Raw genomic sequence first — 22,517 nt, 5'->3', positions numbered from 1 at the left:
GAAGGGGGCAACTGGGGCGGGAGGGAGGCTTCCGGCTGGGCGCATGCGGCCAGGAAGCCCAGAAAAGCTCTGGGGAGGGGGGCAAGGGGGGACTGGCTTTCTCGGTCCCCGGGCCGGACAAAAGCCCTCCGGGGGCCGGATCCGGCCCTCGGGCCGTAGTTTGAGGACCCCTGTTCTATCTTCTATTAGCTATGTAAGGTTAGATAGCTGACATCATAAATATATTTATATTTTGAGAACTGAGTTTATTTTCAAGAGAATGTGTTTAAGATTGGGAAGTTAAGATCTCCAGTATTGATCAGATTATGCTACAATAAAGGGAAAAATAAATATATTTTTCTTTTCAAACCAACAGATATCTATAGATTTTTTGAGATGGTAGGACTAGGAAACGGCCGTCGAGGGATGAAGTCTCCACCTCTTTTAGTAGCAGCACTGGTGGCTTGCATTATTGTTTTGGGCTTCAATTATTGGATTGCAAGTTGCCGCAGCATTGATTTGCAGGTATTGCTTTTCTGATTGTTTCCACCTTGACTGAACCAGTGTAGTTATTTTCCCTTGTTTCACAATTGCTGTTAATGCTTCAAGTTTAAAAAGCACTTTAGGGTTCTCAGATCTTGAAGTCTGAAAGACATTTGGATATTGGCCATGAGGGAGGGAGAGAGAAATAAAATAGGGAAGGAGAAGGAAAGTATCTGGGAAGGAGACTAACTGCAATAGCTAAATGTCACAAACATCCTGTCCAAACAGGAAACTTGAGCTTTATCCTGCCACTGTTGACTGATTCAATGAATGTAAAGACCATGTTCTGTTTGTGTATGTCTCTAATATGCATATGTACACACATCTGAAGCCAGAGCTTTAACTGCATGTTTTAAATAAAAAATGTGAAATTTATCACCCATCTCCTCTGCCTCCTGTGACAGACAGCTGCATTGCAACGAGCTGTCCTGGTCATAGAACCCCTTGATTTACAAGAAGTTTGAATAGAATTCTGAGAATGGCTGTTAGAGAGTTCTGACCGATAAGAACTGACCGTTGAAAGAGAGCAGTTAACAGAGAGAGCTTGTAAACAGCTGTGTGAGCTGTTAGCTATTTGGTGGAGGATTCTCCTCTGGAGTGAAAAGGAATACATTTTGGGGTTTTGGATCAGGACAGGATCCATAACCAGTTATCCAGGGAAAATAGCTCAAAGGTGATTCCTAAGAGTTTAATGGGAAATAGCTCTATGGAAAGGAGTGATCCCATGCCAGTGTAAAGGAGAAACTGGGGAAGTGTGTTCCTAATTCTTACAACTAAAGAAAGAAAGAAGCTTAAGTTTAAGAAAGTGTAACTTAGGCTTAAGAAACGAATCAGTGACTGCCAAGAGAAATCACACTTAGTAGAAAATGTATGTGAACCACCTTGATACATTTGGAAGTACAATATATCACTTGAATTTAACCGTCTCAAACGTCTTGATTCCGTTATTCTGTTCCTAACTTGACTTTTAAATACCACCAAGAGTCAAATAAAAACTATTTTAAGTTGTATTTTAAAAAGCCTCTCAAGTGCCAAATATTTCTGACTATTTTATTATTCAAAATAAGTCCTTCTGGCATACCCTTTTCTGTCCTTCAGTCTTGTATGATAGTCCCCAGTTCAAATGGCTATCCTCTGTCTTTACAACTGTTGTACATTGACTATCATTACTCCCATTTCTGCTTTTCTGTGATCTTGGCTTAACCAGTGTCAACCATTTGTCCCCTGCCCCCAGCTCCCATTGCCCTCCAGTAGGAGATTTTTTAAAAAACAATAACAACAACCTCAGACCAAGCTAAATGGAATAATAATGTTGTTACTGTGATAACGGATGATCTTTGCTTTTTCTCATGGATCTTCTTTCATCCTATCCCTTATGTTTAAAGAAAATCTGCTTAAGGTGGTCCACCAGATTTATGACTCCCCAAAAATTAGTTACGATATATAGCAGTTGCACTGGGCACTGCCAGCACTGCAGTTTTCCAGAGTCTGTTTTTATCAACATGTGGTGGCATTGTCCTTGTGCTACCAAGTTTAGGGGGGAAATTTCGAAAAGCTGGAACTGGGCTGTGAATCTGAGATTCCTTTCAGGACAGAACTTTTTCTATTGAACTACGGAGCAAGGTTTTCAAAGAGGTTTCAGGTAGTTTTATTATATCCAATTTTGGTGGCCAGGATTGTCTTAGCCCCAAATATTGATGATTGGATAGGAAAAACTAAAGAAATGTGTTAACTTAAAGCCTACTTATTTACAGAGAGGAAGGTGCTTGATTCAACTTTAATCTTTATGGGTTGCTTTAATTAATCAGATGTTACAATAAATCTATGTAATCAGTTATACAATGTTTAACATTGGATTTTTTTATGTTTATGAATGTTAACATTTTGATTGTTTTCAGTAACATTTCTTTCTATTAAAAGCAAATCACCATCGGACATTAGCGTTAATTGACTTCCAGGGAAAACCCAGAAGTGATGTCATGCCTCTCTAGGAATTGCTGGAAACAACATGGATTCCTAGAGAAGCGTGACATTGCTGCTTTGTTTTACCTGGAACTGATGTAATGCTGTAGCCCAACAGCAACACACACACCCAGTGTCCCTGCCCCCGCAGACTTCTGCTGGTGCCAGCTACTGGCTGGCAACCATAGTATACCTATTTCCCATTTTGCAAGCATAAAAAAGGATTTTTTTTCATGTGCCTACTGCCTCACAGAATCGTATAATGGAACTAGAAGGCAGAGTCCGCAGGGCAGCAGCAGAAAGAGGTGCTGTTGAACTGAAAAAGAATGAATTCCAAGGAGAACTACAGAAACAGAGGGAGCAGATTGACAAAATCCAGACCCTGCATAACTTCCAGATGGAGAATGCTAATAAAATACACAGGGATGAGAAGGTGAGATCTCTTTCCTCTAGTTTTGCTCTGGCCCTAATTGTACAGTTGTTACATGTTTGGCATTCCTTGTCATCTTGACGCATGGGTCAATTTCATGCAAGGGTATCAGCAGGTTTATCTAATGCTTTTCTAGAGCCAGCCATTTCTGGCACTTCCCCCACCCCCAATTCGTTTCAGGGAAGAAGTCTTCCATGGAAGGACAGCCTTGCTGCATTAGACAGAGAGAGGATGCCTCAAAAATTGTAGGGGTTACTGTTACGTAACCTCTTGAAAAGAAGCATATATGTATGGAAGAAAGACAATCATGAGCTGATTGTCTATGGGAGCCCATGATGCTATGGGAGCCCAAATGCTATGGGAGCCCACAATGATCCACTCTTGTCCATTACAAGGGATACAAAACAATAATGTTTGCTGGTGATAAGAATTGCTGTTTACTTGGATTAGCAGTTTAAATGCTGCAAGGAATTATTGGTCAACAACGGGAGAACATCCTGGGGCAAAATCATTTGCGAGGTTCAGTCATAGATGTGATGTGACACAACCTCAAGGAGCAAGGTTTTGGCAATTTTATTTGGAAGGAATACATTAAGAAACTGGGTGGAACAGTAGAGAAATTTGTGCTCAGTTTCTTCTGTTACTATGCAGAGGTAGATCTGTATTCCATCAGCAAGGAGCTGAGCCCAAAGATGTCAGCTAAGAAGTAAAAATGAATATATTACAACCACATCATGTTAGTTTCATGACAAAATGAAAATGTTTTCATTTTTTGTAAAAATATCTTTCTATGAAATCCAAATATTATGGAGTGAAGAATAAGCTAGTATGAAAGTATATTGATAATTTATTTATTTATTTATTATTTCCATTTATTACCCCGTTCTTCCCGGCCATAGCCAGGCTCAGAGGGATGCTTTTTGTTCTCCTCCTCCTTGCATTCCAACAGCCATTTGCATTATTGGAGATGAATGTACACATTCTTGCAAGAATTGAACATATTGTGTAGTTCTCGAAATATTCAATTTAACTGAAACAATCGAGATTGATTCAATTTTTTTTTTACAGTAGTACCGAAACAAAACATTTGAAAATTCTTAAGGCAGAAATATATTTGAAAAATATTCTAGTTAATGAGAAATAACTTACATATTATATTCCTGTTTTAGTGCAAGCTAAACTGTGTGCTCATGATGAATCAAACTTTCCCTCCCTGTCAAAGTACATACTTATTTACACACACACCAGTTTTTATTCTGTTGTGACGTTAACAAGGAAATACCAGATTTACAAATGTAAAATAGCTTTAAATGTGTTTGACTTCTTCTTTCCCTAAGGGACTGATTGATATAGCTTTCTTCATAAAGTTGGCCAATCGAACTCCAAAATTAAAACCTTGTTATGTCATCCTTTGATTTTCTAGCTCATGAAGTTTCAACTTCTTAAGGCCCCTTAAATTCAACTTTCTGCTAGTCTGATTGTGTCTCTGAATGTGGATGTGCTACTCCAGTAGGCAGAACTTTGCCTAATGATGCAAATCAATATTCTTAGTTTAATCCATTCCCCCAATTGCCCTGTGAAATTATTTAGTATACAAAGAAAAGTTAGCCCTGTACAGCCAGGGGAGGAGTGCAATAAATTTATGTCAAAGGTCTTGAGGTGAGGCAAAGAAAGTAAAGTAGTTTGGGTTTAAGTAACTTTATGCGTTATAACATACGGTATAGCATTTGTTAACTTCAAGCTGCTTAAGCTATGGCTGTTTTTTCCAGTGGAGTATGTACAATTTGCTCAGTGAATTTTTCTGTATCCTCTCTTATGTGGACAGCAGTGATGTCTTATCTAATGTGAAGAAGTCATTGAAGGTTTGCTGTGACCATAACCAAAGATTAACATACTCTCTAGTAAACTGGATAGATTAAATCTCTTTTGAAGCAACAGTTCTTTCTCAGGACTGATCTTGATTCTCAGAGAATAGGCTGGCTGTTTCACATGTGCACTTGGGTTTAAGACAAACAGTGACAAACTCCGTATCTAGTACAGAGCTTCTTGTTAATTTTTTAATTTAGGGGATTCATAGTGCAATATTTTGTTGCTGAAAATCACCATCTTCAAACTTTTTCTTTTGCTGGGAAAAATGTATAGGCACCTGTATTATGTGATGGGGTTGTGTGGTGTCTTCCAGCTGGGGCAAGATACTCTGTACATCTAGTGACAGAATTATTTTATGATAAGATAGCTGAGCACTAGCAGTAATAAATGACCCTGCTTTCCTTTTACATGTTGTACCATTTTAGCCTCAAAAGAGGTAATACAGAGTTTAGTTGGCATTCTAATGCTCAGGTTTGACGACGTCAGGTTCAGCAGAACTTATGATAGTAGTTACACAGAGATCCTAGGCTAGTGAATTACAGGATTCTGTTTTGTTTCCAGGCAGCTTCCTCATGGCAAAACTAAGTAAAAGGAAGTGAACATCTTTCCCAAATAACTCTTCCCCAGTGATGTCTCACACTTATTTAATAAAAGCACTTAATCTTCTATATTCTATGACCTTGGGCAGATCATGAGAGGGAGGGCACCTTGGCCATCTTCTGGGCATGAAGTATGGGTCACTGGGTGTGGTGGGGGGAGGTAGTTCAAAATTTCCTGTATTTTGCAGGGGGTTGGACTAGATGACCCTGGTGGTCCCTTCCAACTCTATGATTCTTCCCATTCAAATTTAATTGGGTAGTTTGACATGAGAGTGTCATGGTAACAGAGGCAGAAATGAGGTGAAGATTGATGCAGATACATAGTGTGTATCAAAAAGGAAATAATAAAATAGTTTGAAGGACTATTTACTCATAAGAGAAGCAACCGGTGAAACAGTTAATTTTCTGTGTATGTCACATCTGTCTTTATGCAAGTTCTCCTAGAGGAGATACTTTATGTTGACATTTGGTGTTTAAGTGGGAAATTAACCCAGTTGCTGCCCCCCCATCTGTACATGGTTGTACATGTCCAGTAGGACATGTACAAATTCAAGTGCAGGCTGCTTGTGCTTGTTATGTATGTATATAGTTAGGCGATATGCAGGGGGAACTTAGGAGCTTGAGTCCTGGGCGAAGGATCCTAAGTCCTGCATGCGCCATTGGCCCTAAGCCGGCACGCGCCATTGGTGACCCAGGGTTGTTTTCCCCCCTGTCATGGATCAGGGGGGGAGTGACCGCAGGGGGGCATATAAGCAGGGCCGTTTGCACTGTGTTCTTCAGTTCTGTTCCTGTTCACAATAAACGCGGTTGCTGTTTGAACTCTGTCTCCGACCTCGTGTGTCCTCCCCACGCGGACTTAACAGTGCTTACTACCAGGCTCTTGGACAATCTATTGTTTTGTTTTTCTACTCGCAAAATAGGCCAGACGTATTCCGCCACTTTTGTGGGTATTCGCTTTGTGCAATGGTTTTACTGCCATTGGGTACAGCATTAAAAGGATGTCATTGCTTCTCAATCACTTTTTTCTCTTTCAGGCTATGTTAATGAATAACATCACAATAAATGAGAAATTGATCCAGGACTTCCAAGGTACATCTCAGTAAAGCAATACCTTTACAACAAATTACTGTTTATATAATTACATTCCATTATTAGTCTATTGGTAAAACATCTCCATCCCAAAGTAGTAAGAAATACTATAGCTTCTGTAGTTATTTCAGAATATGAGTTCCTAACTAGGATTACAGTTAGGCCATGTATAATAACTGTGTGACCCTAGGAAACTTTGAAAGAGCAAGCCCAAATGCTTAAGAATACAAGCTTATGGGAAAGTTAGAGTTCTTGTATAATTGGAAGACTTGGGATAGATGACAGGGTATAGTAAGGGAAACCACCAATTTAGAAACACATATTCATGGAGGTCTGTAAGTTTAGTGTTGCCCCAGGGCTTACTGCAAGCAGGAATGTACATAACTGATGTAAAAGCTCGATGGTATGCCGATAAAGGTATTGAAATTGAAACTGAACTGATATAAAAGAGCCACTAGGAAATGCTGATTCATAGGCTGCTGGGTTTCCGGCTAGAGGCAGAGAGCCAAGTGGCAAGTGTAAGTTCAAAGTCTTTCTTGGAGTGTGCTGTATAAGGATGTAGCTTACATTGTTTCAATAATGATTTAAAATATATTCTCCTGATATATTTTAATTGTTTTGGTGCAAAAAATGAAAAAGAACATACAGGCTATTTAGTACACTGTTGAGGAGGAAACTCCAGAGGATTTCAGTTTTATAAAGAGAACAGTGCAGTAGTAAAACTGAAGTTGTTCAGGAGAATGCATTTACAAAGGGACAAGGGGTATAGTTTGTTGCATTTATTGTATGCATTTTATTGTAGACATTTAATGGTTTTACTGCCCTGACCTGGATGGCCCAGGCTAGCCTGATCTCGTCAGATCTCAGAAGCTAAGCAGGGTCAGCCCTGGTTAGTATTTGGATGGGAGACCACCAAGGAATACCAGGGTTGCTGTGCAGAGGAAGGCACTGGCAAACCACCTCTGTTAGTCTCTTGCCATGAAAACCCCAAAAGGGGTCGCCATAAGTCGGCTGCGACTTGAAGGCGCTTTACACATACACAATGGTTTTACTGCATTGTTTTCTAATTTCTGTTATCCAATTTTTTGCATTTCTTGTATGTCATATGTTTTTATTACATTGTTTTCTAACTGTGTAATCCAATCTTAATACAAGGTTTATTATATATCTTAGAGAGGGAGCCTGGTTTGGTGGTTAAAGTGTTGGACTAGGATCTGGGAAATCTAGGTTTGAATTCCCACTTGCACCATGGAAACATACTGGGTGACCTTGGGCCCGTCACACACTCTTAGCCTTGACTCTGGCAAGTATTTGGATGGGCAACCTTCAAGGAATACCAGGGTCGTGATGCGGAGGCAAGCGATGGCAAACCACCTCTTGCCTTGAAAACCCTACAGGGTTGCTGTGTGTCGGCAGATAAATAAATAAATAAATAGTATATCTTATGCTGTTCCTATTGTATTGCTAACTTTTGTAATCCACCTTGAGACTCATTGAGAAAAGTGGACTATAAATAAAGTAAATAAACTGCACTTGTATTCAGTTTATTAACATAAATTAATCTACATAGGGTTTGGTGGATGGATTGTCATTCTGGCATTCTGCAAATGGCTTGAAGGCTAGATAGTATGTTGGTACATTCCAGTTGTGCTGTTGCATAGATGGGTCAGAACTAGGATTTCAGTCTCTTTAGTACAGAGAAATGCTATCCTTGGTGAAAGGAATAATAATTCATTTATTGTCCATATTTCCCCTTTTTATTATTTCCCCTCTTATTTTTTTTAATGTATTTTGATCCAGATCACTTGAAAGAGTTGCAGAAGGAATATGGAAAACTCCAACTGGATGTATATCGGTTTCAGAAAAACCAGACTAACCTTCAGAAGAAATTTACATATGATATGTAAGTTTTCCCTGTGTATTATAGGCACAATGTCTAGAAGCTAAGTTCATGTTAGGCTTCCATCTGAATAGTTCTCCTACACTGAAATTATCAATGCTAACAGTAGTATCCTATGCAGTTACTGCAGTCTTAAGCATAGGTTTGCACTGTAAATCACCTTAAATTCAAGAAGTGAAGTAGGCATTTTGTTTTGGGTACCAAATACTACCTTTGTGCAAGAAAAAAAACTACAAGAGGCTGATTCAATTGCTTACTGTTCAAAGGTACTTCCAGCCAGTTCTTCCTATGTCCTTGCAATTGTAAAAGCAAGTACAAAAGTAGAAAAAATATACTTGATTTAAAATGAGCTGAACAATTTGTAACCTTCAAAGCCAAATCAAGCCTACCACTTCCCAATATACAGCAGACCATAGGAGCTTGAAGATATTCATATTTGGACAGTTTTAGGCAAGTAGCAGAAACAGGACAGTCTTCAGACATCTGGCAAGCTGCCTTGCATAGGAGGTCTTACATATGTGATTGTTTAATGAGTCATAACTTGTACAAGCCTGAGTTAAAAGGAGGCATTTGAACAACCATATTCTGTTCTTTGGTTCAAGGTCTCAGTGTATCAATCAGATGAAGGAACTGAAAGAACAATGTGAAGAAAGGATAGAAGAAATTACAAGAAAAGGCAATGAGATACCTCAAAGCAAGGGGGAAAAAGGCAGTTTTGACAAGCCTTATCAGGTAATATAAAAATTTGCTTTGAAACAGTAGCTACACAAACAGTAGCTGAGGTAGGCCAAGGTGATTTCAGCCTGCCATTCAGAATGCTATACCAGAGTCATCCACTATGTTTGAGGATGGGCCATATTAAGGATGTGATGGCTGGTGGACCAAGGTACTGCCTTTTACACTTTGAACACATACTGCTCCTGGCTGCTGCTACCTTAAACTTCATAGATGGAAGCTTGAAATGGAGAAGGGAGAGATCTTGAAAGTTTCTTCTTTGAATGGGTTTTTAAATGCTCTCCTGGAAGAGATGTTTTTATTAAACTCAGCGGTGCAGTGTTCTAATTTACCCATTTTGGCTACCTAGGATTATTTATTAATGAGCTAAAAGACAATATAATTCAGTAGCCACCTACTCAATTTGACATAGGTGCCTACATTTCTTCAGGCATATTTAGAAGTCCTCTAGAACTCAGCTTATTTACCTTTAGCCATCTAGATTAAATCAAGCCTGAACAACCTCCCTAGAAGCTAAAATGTCTTAACCGAGGCTATTGTACTTTGGTCACATTATGAGAAGACGAGTCACTGGGAAGGACAATAATGCTAGGAAGAGTTGAAGGCAGTAGGAAAAGAAGAATACCCAGCATGAGATTAATTGACTCAATAAAGGAAGCCATGGACTGAGCAAGGCTATTAATGATAGGATGTTTTGGAGGTCATTGATTCGTAGGATTGCCGTAAGTCAGAAGCCACTTGACAGCACTTAACAAACATACGAACACTCTTAGCCATTTAACCACAACAGGCAAACATGGGTTCAGGACCTCTACAGCAGTGCTAGATAGTGTGGACAAAGAAATATAGAGCTGCGTGTTGTCAGCATATTGCTAACAGCCAGCTCCAGAGTTATGAATGATTTCTCTTATGGGCTTTCCATAGAAATTAAATGGCATGGTGATAAGACATTTTTGTGAAATCCCATGGGACAAGTCCCACACAAATGAAAACTGGTTTACAACAGCAATTCTCCCTTGATACCTACTTCTACCTCAAAATCTCAACAAGATGGCATGGTCCACTGAACCAAAGACAATAGATAAATCCAGTAAGAACAACGAGGAGACAGAATCCTTATCTATATTCAAGCAGAGATCCACTAGAGCCACCAGTACTGTGTCCATTCTGTAGACTGGTCTGACTCAGACTGAAAAGGTTTTATGGAAGATGAGTCATCCTGGAGCTGTTTTGCAATCTTTCTTCCAATCCCTTGCCCAGAAAAGGCAAATTAAAAAACCTGCCCTTATTAGAATCTTTATGCTAGATTGTGTGAGTTGCTTTTGGATGGCCATAAAGGAATAGTCATTGGAATAATAATAGGTGGAGTCTTTCTGCAGTTTCACTTCTGCTTTAAACCTGGTCTTGTATAAACTAAGAGTATGTTCTCATGATTCTTTAATGTTAACAAAGTATGCTGTTTAACACAAAATAAGTTTTTGTACTTGTAAAAGGATCTTACAACTCAACTTACTTTGTTTGCGCAAGATTTGTACTGGCTTTATTGCCTTGAGCAATCATTGACCTTCAAGCTTCTGTAATAAACTCTGCATGCAAACTGCTGAAATTCTACTTTTTCAAGTGGTATTTATCCTGTGTGGATAAATGAGATCACTTGTGACCTTAGATGACAATTAGGAAGAGGCAAGCAGAAGATACATAGTAATTTTTCACATGATGTAAGATACATCATTTAAACAGGTAAAACATATTTTAAAATGAAAGGTTGAACATTTAAGTTCTTGGAAGGTTGTTCTATGAAGAGTATAATAGCTTAATTAACCAGGTGAGTGCAAGCACAGGCCACAAGGCAGCTAAACAGGCAATTTCAAATCCCTTTGGTTTTGGTGGAATTTAAGTGCATGGTTAATTTATCCATACAATTCAATGGGACTTTATAGATGTGTAGATATAAAATTTCAAGAAATTTTGGACATAGGAAAAGATTGCTTTAAAAGGAATTTAAATTCTTTCAGTATCAAACATAATTGTATTTAATTAAGAACAAATTTGTCATGTATATGTTAGTACATAACATTGTACTGTTTGGCGTTGTTATGAAATATGAATGTATAGCTGCATTTTATTAAACAATAAGTACACCATATGTACCAGGGCTTGATATGGGCTTGTTGGATCCCACAGAGAATTGCTGTAGAGAGAAGGGATTTCCATCCATGGAGTTCCTAGGGGCAAAGCTGCTGCTCTTGGGGAAAAGAAGACTCCCAGGAACAGCAGGAGGCTGCCGGAGGGGGGAATTGACAAAAATTGCCCCCCCCCCCGGGTCTACAGAAAATCTATGTGGGATCCAAACTGCTGCTCCTTAAAATGCTTATGCACATCTTAAATTATTTTGCCAGTTGGGACATGAGGGGCGGGGGAAAATAAAAGCTTAAAATAATCATGGTTTGAATTTTTGTGAAGGAAGCTTACATTTTCTAGACTTAGAAACAGACTCATCATGCAGAAATGGAAGGAAGTGTGTTATTTAGGGAGACCATGTGGAAAGCAAACATCTTTATAATAGCAAAAAATGTTCAGCTAGAACTTTTTAATACAGAACTCCCTCCATAGTACATTATCATACATACGCTGTGGTCCTGTGCATACTAGTGTGGACACAATCCCCATGGAACTCCACGGGGCTGCCTGAGATGGCTATTAAACTGGGGAGTAAAGGTGTAGTAGTGACAAGTAATAACCTTAAGTTGCAGATGGTGCTGTTTACATATTATGGCTACAAGCCTCATTCCTGCATGCATATATAAAGGAAGAAGCTATTATTTACAATAACTTCCCAGCATGTATGCATGGAGTGAAATAGATGCAAACAGCTGCTTGAAATGTTAAGTTTTTGTATTCTGGGATGTATCAAAAAGCTGAGAGGGGGGGTATCTAGTTTTCCTGCTTTTCCATTTCCAGCATGTATTTTGTTCTGATTTTGCCATGTATCTCTGCATCATTTGTCAGTATTTAAAGACAGAAAATTTTTGAGGCTGTTTGAGTAATACAGGTGCATGTATATTTTAAGGTTAATGTTCCAGTACCAACATTTGGACAACCAGAATTCCAACAGCGTGACTTGACAAAACTGGGAAATGAACCTGAAGAAAAACAAAAAATATCTGAAAACTCAGAAGCTTCAGAAGCACCAAAACCAACACCCTTCATGAAAAATGTAGCAGAACTGGATTATCACAAAGGCAGAGGTAAAATTGGTAGCAATAAAATGTTAAACTATTCTAATTATCAGAAGTTAACATAGAATGTGAAGCTGTTTCACGAATCAGGTCCCATTTAAACTACTTTTCCCACATGAGAAAATGTTTGTGGTTCATGAACCTCTTTCAATGTAAGGTGTACTTATGTCAGTAATACCCACAAACACCTCAATATTTAAATACCTAAATAAAGGTCCCTAACTTTGTACTAGTAGGATCTCATTTCCTGCAGATTGTGACTTCTGAATTACAGTCTTTGTAGCAGAGTCTACCTACCTGTGAACTTGAGAGATAAACTGTTATTGCTGTGTGGCAGGTGTCTGGTCTGAAAGGAATTCCCCCCCCCCCCCCGGTTGTTCTGCTGATCTTTGTGCGTCATTCCCTTACAATGCAAGGTGGGGCTAGTTTGTTTGAGTTGGTCCTATGGCATTTCTGTCTTTTGGGCCCAGGTGCAATTTTTCATACCATGGAGATTAATCTCTAAATTATTGGTTGGATCCATACTCCCTCTTGCAAAATGAAGAGCACCTTGAATCTAACCTATTTTTCTTCTTGATGTGTAAAGTGGTCCTCAATATATTGAGCTAGCTTCTTGTGTATAGAGTAACAACTTGGAGTGGGGAAGAGAGGCAGACAGTACAAAACAGGATTATTTGAGCCCCCTATGAAGAATTTCATATTTCTCTTCGAATTCTGCTGTTAGGCCAGCTATCCTAAGCACAACTCTGAGTTGGCTGCTAGTCAGTAAACTTCTCTCGCTGTGGTGGTTACATAAGAACATAAGAAAGGCCCTGCTGGATCAGACCAAGGCCCATCAAGTCCAGCAGTCTGTTCACACAGTGGCCAACCAGGTGCCTCTAGGAAGCCACTAACAAGACGAGTGCAGCAGCACCATCCTGCCTGTGTTCCACTGCACCCAAAATAATAGGCATGCTCCTCTGATACTACAGAGAATAGGTATGCAGCATGACTAGTATCCATTCTAACTAGTAGCCATGAATACCCCTTTCCTCCATGAATATGTCCACTCCCCTCTTAAAGCCCTCCAAGTTGCTGGATCCTAACACAGCTGGCCTGTTTCTTAAGGTCTGTGGCCAGCCAGATACATTCTCCTAATGTACCTGTGTGTTGCTTACTCTGCCTAGGAGCTGGCAATGGTTATGCCCCCAATGATTATGCCCCCAAACCCAACTGGGATTCCAGCTCAACAGATACTAGTATTTTGTTTCTCACACTTCTCCTTGGCTAGACCCTAAGGTGTTTTGAGGATGAGGAATTTAGAAAATCTAGTTAGAGGGAAATAGGGTTGTTAACAGCTGCATAAACTGACAAAATAGGGAAATTAACCTGAAGACTGCACATGCAATCTACAAAAACAAGTGGGAGACCCTCTGGGGTCATCACATTTTCTTCCTCATCTCTTCCCATACTATTTCCTCTCGCCCTCTTCTCTCCTTCCTATCCACCAATCAACCAAACTACCTACTTGGAAGGTTTGGCAATATTTATTTACTTCACTTCTGTTTTCCTCCTCAGTGGGAACACAATACGGTTTACAACATTCTCCTCTCCCCTCTTTTTTCCTCACACCTTTATGAGATAGGTTAGACTGAGAGCGTGAGGCTTGCCAGCCTCCAGATGGGACCTGGGAATCTCCTGGAATTACAGCTCATCCCCAGATTACGTAGATCAGTTCCCCTGGAGAAAATGGATGCTTTCGAGGGTGGACTCCGAGGTCCACCCCACTGTACCCCACTGAGGTCCCTGTCCTTCCCAGGCTCCATGCCCAAATCTTCAGGTGTTCCTCAACCTGGAGCTGGCAACCCTACACCAAGGGGGACTTGGTAACTCTATCCTATGATCACTCTGAGTTCTGTGATAGAGTGGGGATTCAAACCTGGGTCCCCCCAATCTTAATTCAACACTCAACCACTACACCATATTGGCTGTCAACAATACTGTGGCTGCCGAGCAATTAATCCCCACTGAGCTCTCAGTGGGCATTCTTCGTTTAAAGCTACAGGTTGCTTCTATAATGTGGAGGTAAGCTTCCGTTTTTTTATTTTAGATTTCATGTTTTTCTACAAACCTGGGGCTTCCCTCAAGTTTGTTGAAAAATCTCCTATCCTTGGCCCACTGTGTGGATTTTTTGATTCACACACTAGGGTCTAGTTCGGAGTTAGATTAAATCGCTTTAAACAGGAAAATGCATGTACATAAATTGTACCTGTAGTGTTAGTGCATCCTTTTGTATATGCTCCTTATTTGTAAATATTAGACGTTTGAGAAGAATGATGGGTGAGCAAGAGAAGCCAATATTAAGTTCCCATCTCCATCAGTTTCTTGTATAGTTACAGGTATAAGATCCCCGGAAGTTCCCATGGAAGCCTTCACTGCAGATCTTAGGCAGTAACCTTGTGCAGTTCTAACTACAAAATCCCTGTTCCAACATGAGAGCCTACTGATAATCTTTAATACATGCTGTTTTTTTAGTTCCTCTGAATTTTTTCAACTTTTTGTTTTGAATTATTTGTTAGAAGTTACAGCTGAAATGTTGATCTTTATGGGCCATTATATAAAAACTGGCATACTGGGATAGAGGAACAGGGTTTGGGGTGAATGCACAAATATTACCCTCTGGAAACCCGGCCTATTTACAGCCTTATTCATTCCTAGATCCCTAACCACTTACAAAGGAAATCAGAACTTACCTTGTAACTGATCATTTGGTAAATGTTGTTAGCTTAGCTCTCTGTAGAAATGGAACAAGTTTAGTAATTGATAAACTGTATATATAAGTGCAGTTCCAACTTAGTCTTAATCTGTATCTTGCACACTGCTGCTTTTTGGCTGCATGTTACAATACCCTGGATATAGTGGATCTAATGCATTAAGAATATGTTGTCATGGATATCTTGCCTTCAGTGCATAGGCAGAGTACATGCCCTTCAGGCATATTCTAGCCTTGCATTTGTCTCAGTTAATGGATGTGAGGTTCCAATTCAGTGGGCTTTCATGAAGTTGTGTGTTAACTATTCATAGACTAATTTGATAAGCCTTTTATTTATTTACTTATATCCCACCTTTCTCCCTGATGGGGACCCAAAGCGGCTTACAAGGTTCTCCTGTTTATCCTCACAACCCTGTGAGGTAGGCTAGGCTGAGTGTGTATGACTGTCTCCCAAATCCTAGTTTGACACTCTAACCACTGCCGCATTGGCTTTTACAGGCAGCCTTTTTATAACAAATGGATGGCAAAGCTCATTCCTTAGGATCTTCAGGTTTTTGTATTAAATGTTTTGAAGTTGCCAGTTTTATGAAGTAAGGGTTGGACATATTTAGTTTTGCTGTTTTCAAAACAGTTATGTTCTAATTGTGATTTTGCACTCATTTGCATAAGGAAATGATGTTGCTGCCATAAATAAAGAAGAACCCCCAAAAGAGGAAGAAAAGCATCCTGTTGACCAGGACCATTCACCAATACTTACTAAGCCTAGGCGAGATAACAAGGAACTGCATCCAGAACCTGGCACAGAACAGAATCCATATGAGGATATTAGAAATGCACTGGGTGAGGTTGTAGTAGAAAGACAGAATGACAGATGGCCAGAACCTAAAGGGCATCGAGATACCAATCAGGCAAATGCCGATGATGAAGAAGTGGAACGAGAGCAACTGTTAAATGATGATCTGCAGCAGGATGACCAGGAGATCAGTAAGGATGGTTAGTATAAAGCTCACTTTCCAAGCTTTTAGATTTTATTGTTTAGGTATTTCTATACCATCTCTCCCCCAAAGCAACTGATGCAATTCACAGAATAAATATCACAAGGGGGGGTGGAATCCCCACACAACCAAAAAGTATTACAATCCGTTAGCCACATTTGTAGGTAGGAGAAACTGTTGATCAAGAACATCCTGTCACCTGTCGCTTGGCATCAACCATGTTCATGGAAATGATTGTCATTAACATTCACACTGTGAGGTATTTTGGCTGTGGTATTCAGTGCTGAACAAACCAACCCCCCCATAATAATTCAGTTAACAGTGAGGGGATAAAATGCAAAAATTAAATTTGTTTTGAAGTAAACGTCTTCAGGTTCTCACCAGGTTTTGATAAGTGCTGTCTGGAAAAATATGTGCAGATCTCTAAGTATGTGGCAGATGCAAAATCCTTATATAGCCATTGCTTTAAAAATATGTTCTCCATTAGATGAATTTAAGGAGGGATTGGTGTAAACAGTTATTAGTCTACACAGCTAAGAAAAGTTAATGTTTAGAGACAGTACATCTGAGTAGCAGAGGAGGAAGACGGTTAATTGCCATAACTAGAGGGGTTTGTCTAGTCAGTCCTGGAAACAAAATGCTGGAAGAGAAAGAGCTTGGTTATTCTTAGGTAACTATCATCTTGTTTCACTTTGTAAACAGAAAGCCTTCTCTGTGTTCTCACAGCATTTAGGACTGAGTTGCTCAGGTATAGTAGGGGACTATGCTATGTGTATACTACATGTGCTGGATTGGCATAGCAGGATGTGGACCATGTATAAGCATATTTCTGTTCCTCATCAAACAAGGCTCAGGGATATGAATAGCATATTACTAAGCGAGTGGTAGCTCTTTGTTCATTATGTCTTACGAATCTGGGCCTTGAATAACACTGGCTCAGCCAGCAATTCTAGAGGGTTAGAACTTCATGTGCTAATCGCTGTGCAGAAATGCTCCATGTAACAGTGCAGTGTGTTTAAGACTCTTAATTAAATTAGCCTGCTTAGAGTCTTCACCCCAGCATTGTTCCAAGAACAAGCGGTCAAGGTGGAGAGATGCATCACACAGTTGTGCTGTGTGCAACAAGAGATTAGTGCTTCAGTACTGAATGCTACTTCATGAAAGCAATTGTTAGTAGCTTTCCCATGTGGTAGGGGGCTGTAGTATGTGAGGAACACATGGACACATGAATCTGCCTTATACTGATGCCCTTGGTCCATCAAGATCAGTATTATCTACTTAGGCATGCATCGACTTTCCAGGGCTGATATCAGGCAGAGGTCTTTCGCATCTCCTACTACCCAGTACTTTTAACTAGAGATGCTGGGGGATTGAAGCTGGGACCTTCTACATGCAAAGCAGATGCTCTACCACTGAGCCACAGCCACTCCCCTAAAGATACCTCTAGTTTGCCAATTCAATTTTATCCAAAATGATATGAAAGGATATTTTATAGGATTATTTGTTTCCTGCTATCTTTAACAGTGGAAAGTAATAAAAGTGAGGACTTTGTTAGTGACGCTGATATAATCATATGACAGACTGGCAGTTTGTCCTCTGCAGTGATGTGAGGCAGAAATTTTTCTGAAATGGGAAATGTCCCATCCCACATAAATAAATATAGCCAATTGTGCTTATCTATAGTTGTCAGGACTGTTGTGCTGCAAATCAATTGTGTTAGATGGGCTAAATGAAGAGTATGAAGCATAGACATAGTCCAGGCTTGTACCTGGTATATTTACTTTCTTTTTCTAAGATTTAAATTATTTTAAAGTTATGTATTTAAATTTGAATCAATTTTTTTTTTTAATCATTTCCTCAGAAAACCCACATCACTGATAATCTCTGCCTGGCTTTCAAATAAAGGAACCACTTGAAACAGGAACAAAAAGGCAGATAATGAAACCTGCAACATTTTCTAGTTGGGAATAGGAAAAAGACTGTTTCTGGGAATCTAATTCCTGGTATAGAGAGAAGGAATGACCCAGAGACTAGGTCAACGACCATTAGGAAGAATGGACATGTTATAAATGAGACAGATAAATAAAACTGGCAGAATTTGAAGTTATGGGATGCTATAACTAAACAGTGTACACCTGTACTCAAAATAATTTAATCTTTAAGTGTTTTGCCCTGAAAATTATCTTGTTTCAAAAACAAATTAAAAGCATCAAAATATTGCTAACATTTTAAACCCTCTTTATGTGAATTATTGTGAAACTGAAAGAGAATGGGGCAAAAACGGGTTTAAAATTTTAGAATGCTATTAGAATGAAGGGCTTTCCTCTTCAGTTCATAATAGATACACATAGGTTTTGTTTGCACTTGTCTTTGCAGGTGAACTAGGAATCAAGACAGCAAGACAGGGTAACAAAGGAGCGGACTATAATTTGGATGTGAATGAGGCAGAGTCTGAAACAGATAAGCAAGCTGCCCTTGTTGACCATCAACATAATTTGAATGGTAAACCTTCCTATCTTTCTGTTTCTGCACTGTTCTAGCACTTGTTCATTTTAGAACTCCTTCAAAATGATTTGCAGAGAATTTATCTATGCTTGATCAATCCTATTGAGAGGTACTGCCACAGGTTCTTAAATATTAATCGTTTGTTAAAAATGAAATCGGATAGCTCATTTTGTAGCAAAGGAAAAGTAGACACTACTACCTGATATACTTTTCTGGGAAGAAAAGTTTTATATGTGAAGTTCTTCATCACATTTGTTTAAATGGATTTTGCAGAATCCTACAAGGAAAGGTGTTGCTGGTGTGTGTATGTATAAATATATTCTTGCAGATATTTTGTCATTCAAACTCTCAAAAGAAGTAAAATTACATTAAAGTTCCTCTATCATTCCAGTATCCTGAATGTCCAAACATGCAAAATTATTGGAACATCAACAGAAGCTCTGAAGAAAGAGGTCAGCAAAAACAACTGAAACCAGATCAGCTCCTTCAAAGCTTGAAAAACTCAACTAGAATCTCATTGCTAGTATTTGTTTAAATCAGCTATTACTTTACTAAGAACTGACTCCAGATTTTTTAATAAACTAGTAATATACTGGTATTACACACATAAATTGTGCCATTATAACATTTCAGAAGGAATAAAGCTGTCTGTAGTTAAGTCTTCAGAAGCCTATTCTGGGTTTCTTTCTAGAAAACAAAACCCTGGCTGGAAGGTATCTGAAATTTCATAGGTGAACTTTAGCTTTAGAATAATGCTAATGCCTCTTCCAGCAACCCCCCAAGTTAGGTAAAGTTCTTTGAATAACTGTTCTGTTTTTGTTAGTTTTCTGTTCATAGTGGTGAATTCAGGCAGATCTTAGTTTTCTAAGTTTACACTCTTCTACCTGCTTTGATACATTCAACTGGAATCAGAGGGACTTACCTCTAAATAAATATGGATTGCGCTGCAAGTATATTCTCTTAACTCCTCTTTCAGGGCTTGAAGATGTTTCGTTTAACCTTTTGCACTAAATTTTTCTAGACTTCAGTAAAGTAGATTTTTTTATTCTGAAATTTATCTTTAGTATCCAGGCAGATGATCATGTATTTATAATCCTGCATACAGTGAGTGGAATAAACTTGCAATCCTTCCACAAGCCCCAGATATGCTTGCTGATATGTATCAGATATCTTGTTCAAATTTAAAATGAAGAACTGCAGTACTGTAATTGTATCACAGACTGGAAAGGACATGGTACTAAACTGGTATTAATACTGCTCAGAAGCACTTTGCAGTTGTTGAGGCATGACCTTGATTTCAGCAGTCACAAAAATGTGTCTTAAAGCTAAGGAAAGATTACTTATTTGTAATATTTTGTTAAAGTTGACTGTAATGATTGTATATATTTAAATTTTCATTTCTGTACAGTATTGTCTTGATTGATTACTTTTAATAAAACTGAGTCATGTGTTTGTGTCAATATGAAAGGTTTCTGAGAGTAAAAGCAATGGTCAGTTCAATAGGTTTATAAAACTTTACCAGTATCCCACATCCAATAAAGCACTGCACTCAGGCAAACTGGAAGGAGTACATGATAGGATAAAATATAGTGCATCAGTTATTACTAAATTGATGTGCCTGTTACTGCCCAAGAAACAAAAGAGTGACATAATGTGTGTTAAATAAGGTTTTCCCCCTCCCCCAAATACCAGCTTTGGGGATAGGGGGGCAGAATGGTGGCAGCTTTTATCACCTGCCCCCGCTGCAACCATTAATTTATGGTCCTATTAAGGGAGAGGTTTGTTATAAATTATCAAAACCAGTAGATACATGTGAATTAACTGAATTATAAAACAAGTATTTTAAATGAGTATTCAAAGCCTTAACTCCTCATCCTGGGCTCTAACTGCATAGTTGCAAAAGGGCAAAGCATCTAGTAGTGAACTTTACTACAGCATACAGAGTATTAAAAATCTGCATAATGGAACATGGTAGAGAAACAGTGGGTATGTCTATAAACCTAGGGGAACATTTACATTTGCACAAAAATCCCATTGTAAAAAAAAAGAAGAACATAAGGGTTTAAAACCACCAAGAAATAATCTGTGTGCAGACACAGCATTGTGGAATTGCCTAGCAAAGCACTTAAAAACATGCAAGTGTATCATAATGGGAGGAAGGTCAGATAATAGGATTTCTTCAGTTTCTCTGAACATGTATAGAATTCTACCCTTAGCAGAGGCCTTACAGATTAAGGTGAAGGTCTCTCACCAACAAATCTGTTTAAGAGTTTTAAAGAATATAAGAACTGGCTAAAAGAAAATCTAGCCATAACCTTATTAAGATAAAATAACTCAAACCTTACTTTCAGGAAACATCTGTGCCTGTATAAAGCAGGTTTTTAAATGAGAGTGAAGTATAGGGAGAAACCGTTAATAATTAGAATAAGAAATCTCAGGTCAAAAGAAATCTCAGGTCAAAAGTATTAATGTTGTAAAAGGGAGGAAATATTAAACTCTGAAGCTAACCAAATTCAACAGGATAAAAATATGCAGCAGCACCAGAATTTTTCAATATTTGTTTTGTTTAGAGTTTAACTGTTTTTGTGCAGCAAAATGTAACAGCTCCTTTAGAACACAATTCTCTTAAAGTGTCAAGTGTGTTATGAAATGTTTACAAATGGTTCAATACAATTCATAAAATTTATAAGTCTGTAATAAAATCAAACAATGCACAATGCTTCAACAACATAGTTGATAAAAACCATTTCCAGCAGAAGAACATTGTACAAGCCACTTTAAAACAGCAGTTGTCATTCAGACCATGTAAGGAAGTCAGAGTACAGTTATTCTCGACACAATACTTGTGTCGAAGAGCACCATGTCCCTTCTGAGCACAGTATATAAAAGAGCATACCAGAGGCAGCTCTTAGTTGCATGAGTTACAGAACATTTGCTCTTCTTTCAAACAAGCTTCACTACTGGGAAGTATCTGTGAGGGGAGAAGTCAAATTCTGGAGGAACCTGAAAGAAAATATTTTTAAAAGAATTTATTTTACAAATAAGTGACTTCTGGGCTGTAGTTAATTTTTAGAGAGCAAGTTGAAATTAGAAACTACACAGTTTAAAGAAAGGATAAAGCAAAACCTAGCTAACATCAAGAGAGACAAGATCTATGCTAAATTCAGATCTGCTGTGTCAGATACAGCCTTCTCAGTTAGATACAGCACCAAATTCTGCCAGAGGCAGAACTTAGCATAGAATTTTTATTACCAGTCCTAGCAGAACAACAAAGGTTAGGACTTCTCAGACACTAGTTGAGTCCTTTTCCACGTGGCATTTACTTAGTCAGAGGTAATGTTTCGATACCCCCCATTGTATACTATTACTCTAAAGCAAAGCATGTTTGTTCTGCCATGAACATGAATCAGTAACAAATAGAAAAGGAATGCCACGTGAAATGGTTCTAAGGTATATGCAAGATGTACAGAAAAGCTTATTCTGCAAGTAGTAAGTTTCTTACCTCTTCTAACCTTCACATATTAAAACTAATCTTGCTAGCATTATCGCCAACTATCTAATTCTCCTCCCCTCCCTACGTATTAAGATTTTGCAAAGGCTGACTCAAGTTTATGGTATATTTTTATGGTAATATATTTAAGGCTGCAATTCTAATACAGTTAAAAAAGGTTTCAGTAATCTGCTAACATGCCTAATGTAACAAATTATTATGGTGTAGTTATGGCAATATGATCACCAAAGGTCATTTGGCATCTGCCATTTTAATTTATATATCAGTTACAGTATTTAAGTCAAAGTTAACACAAGGTTTTTCACAGGTACACCATCAAAAAGAGTCTTAAATTCACATACAAGTTTCAGTTATAACCAGTAATAATTTGTGCATATAACATTTTAAGGGGGTCTTCTTACTGTATTTA

The 22,517-nt window shown here is 38.6% G+C and overlaps 2 protein-coding genes across 2 annotated transcripts in view; one reads left to right on the top strand and one right to left on the bottom strand.

The window, feature by feature from the left end:
* The first annotated feature begins 359 nt into the window (after window positions 1–359).
* GOLM1 (golgi membrane protein 1) lies at window positions 360–18,646 on the top strand. Its single transcript, XM_056848107.1, has 8 exons — window positions 360–504; window positions 2,738–2,917; window positions 6,417–6,471; window positions 8,272–8,374; window positions 8,974–9,103; window positions 12,177–12,354; window positions 15,767–16,090; window positions 18,469–18,646. Exons 1-8 carry the CDS (start codon window positions 376–378, stop codon window positions 18,630–18,632), a joined length of 1,263 nt encoding a protein of 420 aa, XP_056704085.1. The 5' UTR covers window positions 360–375; the 3' UTR covers window positions 18,633–18,646.
* A 2,580-nt stretch (window positions 18,647–21,226) lies between these two features.
* Window positions 21,227–22,517, bottom strand: part of NAA35 (N-alpha-acetyltransferase 35, NatC auxiliary subunit) — a 31,436-nt gene continuing 30,145 nt past the window's right edge. The window contains exon 22 of the mRNA XM_056848106.1: window positions 21,227–21,600. Coding sequence (XP_056704084.1) covers window positions 21,541–21,600 — 60 coding nt within the window. The 3' untranslated portion in view covers window positions 21,227–21,540. The remainder of the gene's footprint in view (window positions 21,601–22,517) is intronic.

The sequence above is a fragment of the Euleptes europaea genome, chromosome 4 (assembly GCF_029931775.1).
Source record: "Euleptes europaea isolate rEulEur1 chromosome 4, rEulEur1.hap1, whole genome shotgun sequence".
Taxonomy (NCBI): Eukaryota; Metazoa; Chordata; class Lepidosauria; order Squamata; family Sphaerodactylidae; genus Euleptes; species Euleptes europaea.
This window is presented reverse-complemented; position numbering and strand designations above follow the sequence as displayed.

Excerpts from the sequence above, each read along its gene's own strand:
- GOLM1 (XM_056848107.1), top strand. The coding sequence starts at position 376 with ATGGTAGGACTAGGAAACGGCCGTCGAGGGATGAAGTCTCCACCTCTT. Across the intron at positions 8,375-8,973 it reads AAGAAATTTACATATGATAT|GTCTCAGTGTATCAATCAGA; the intron begins GTAAGTTTTCCC and ends CTTTGGTTCAAG. Across the intron at positions 12,355-15,766 it reads GGATTATCACAAAGGCAGAG|GAAATGATGTTGCTGCCATA; the intron begins GTAAAATTGGTA and ends CATTTGCATAAG.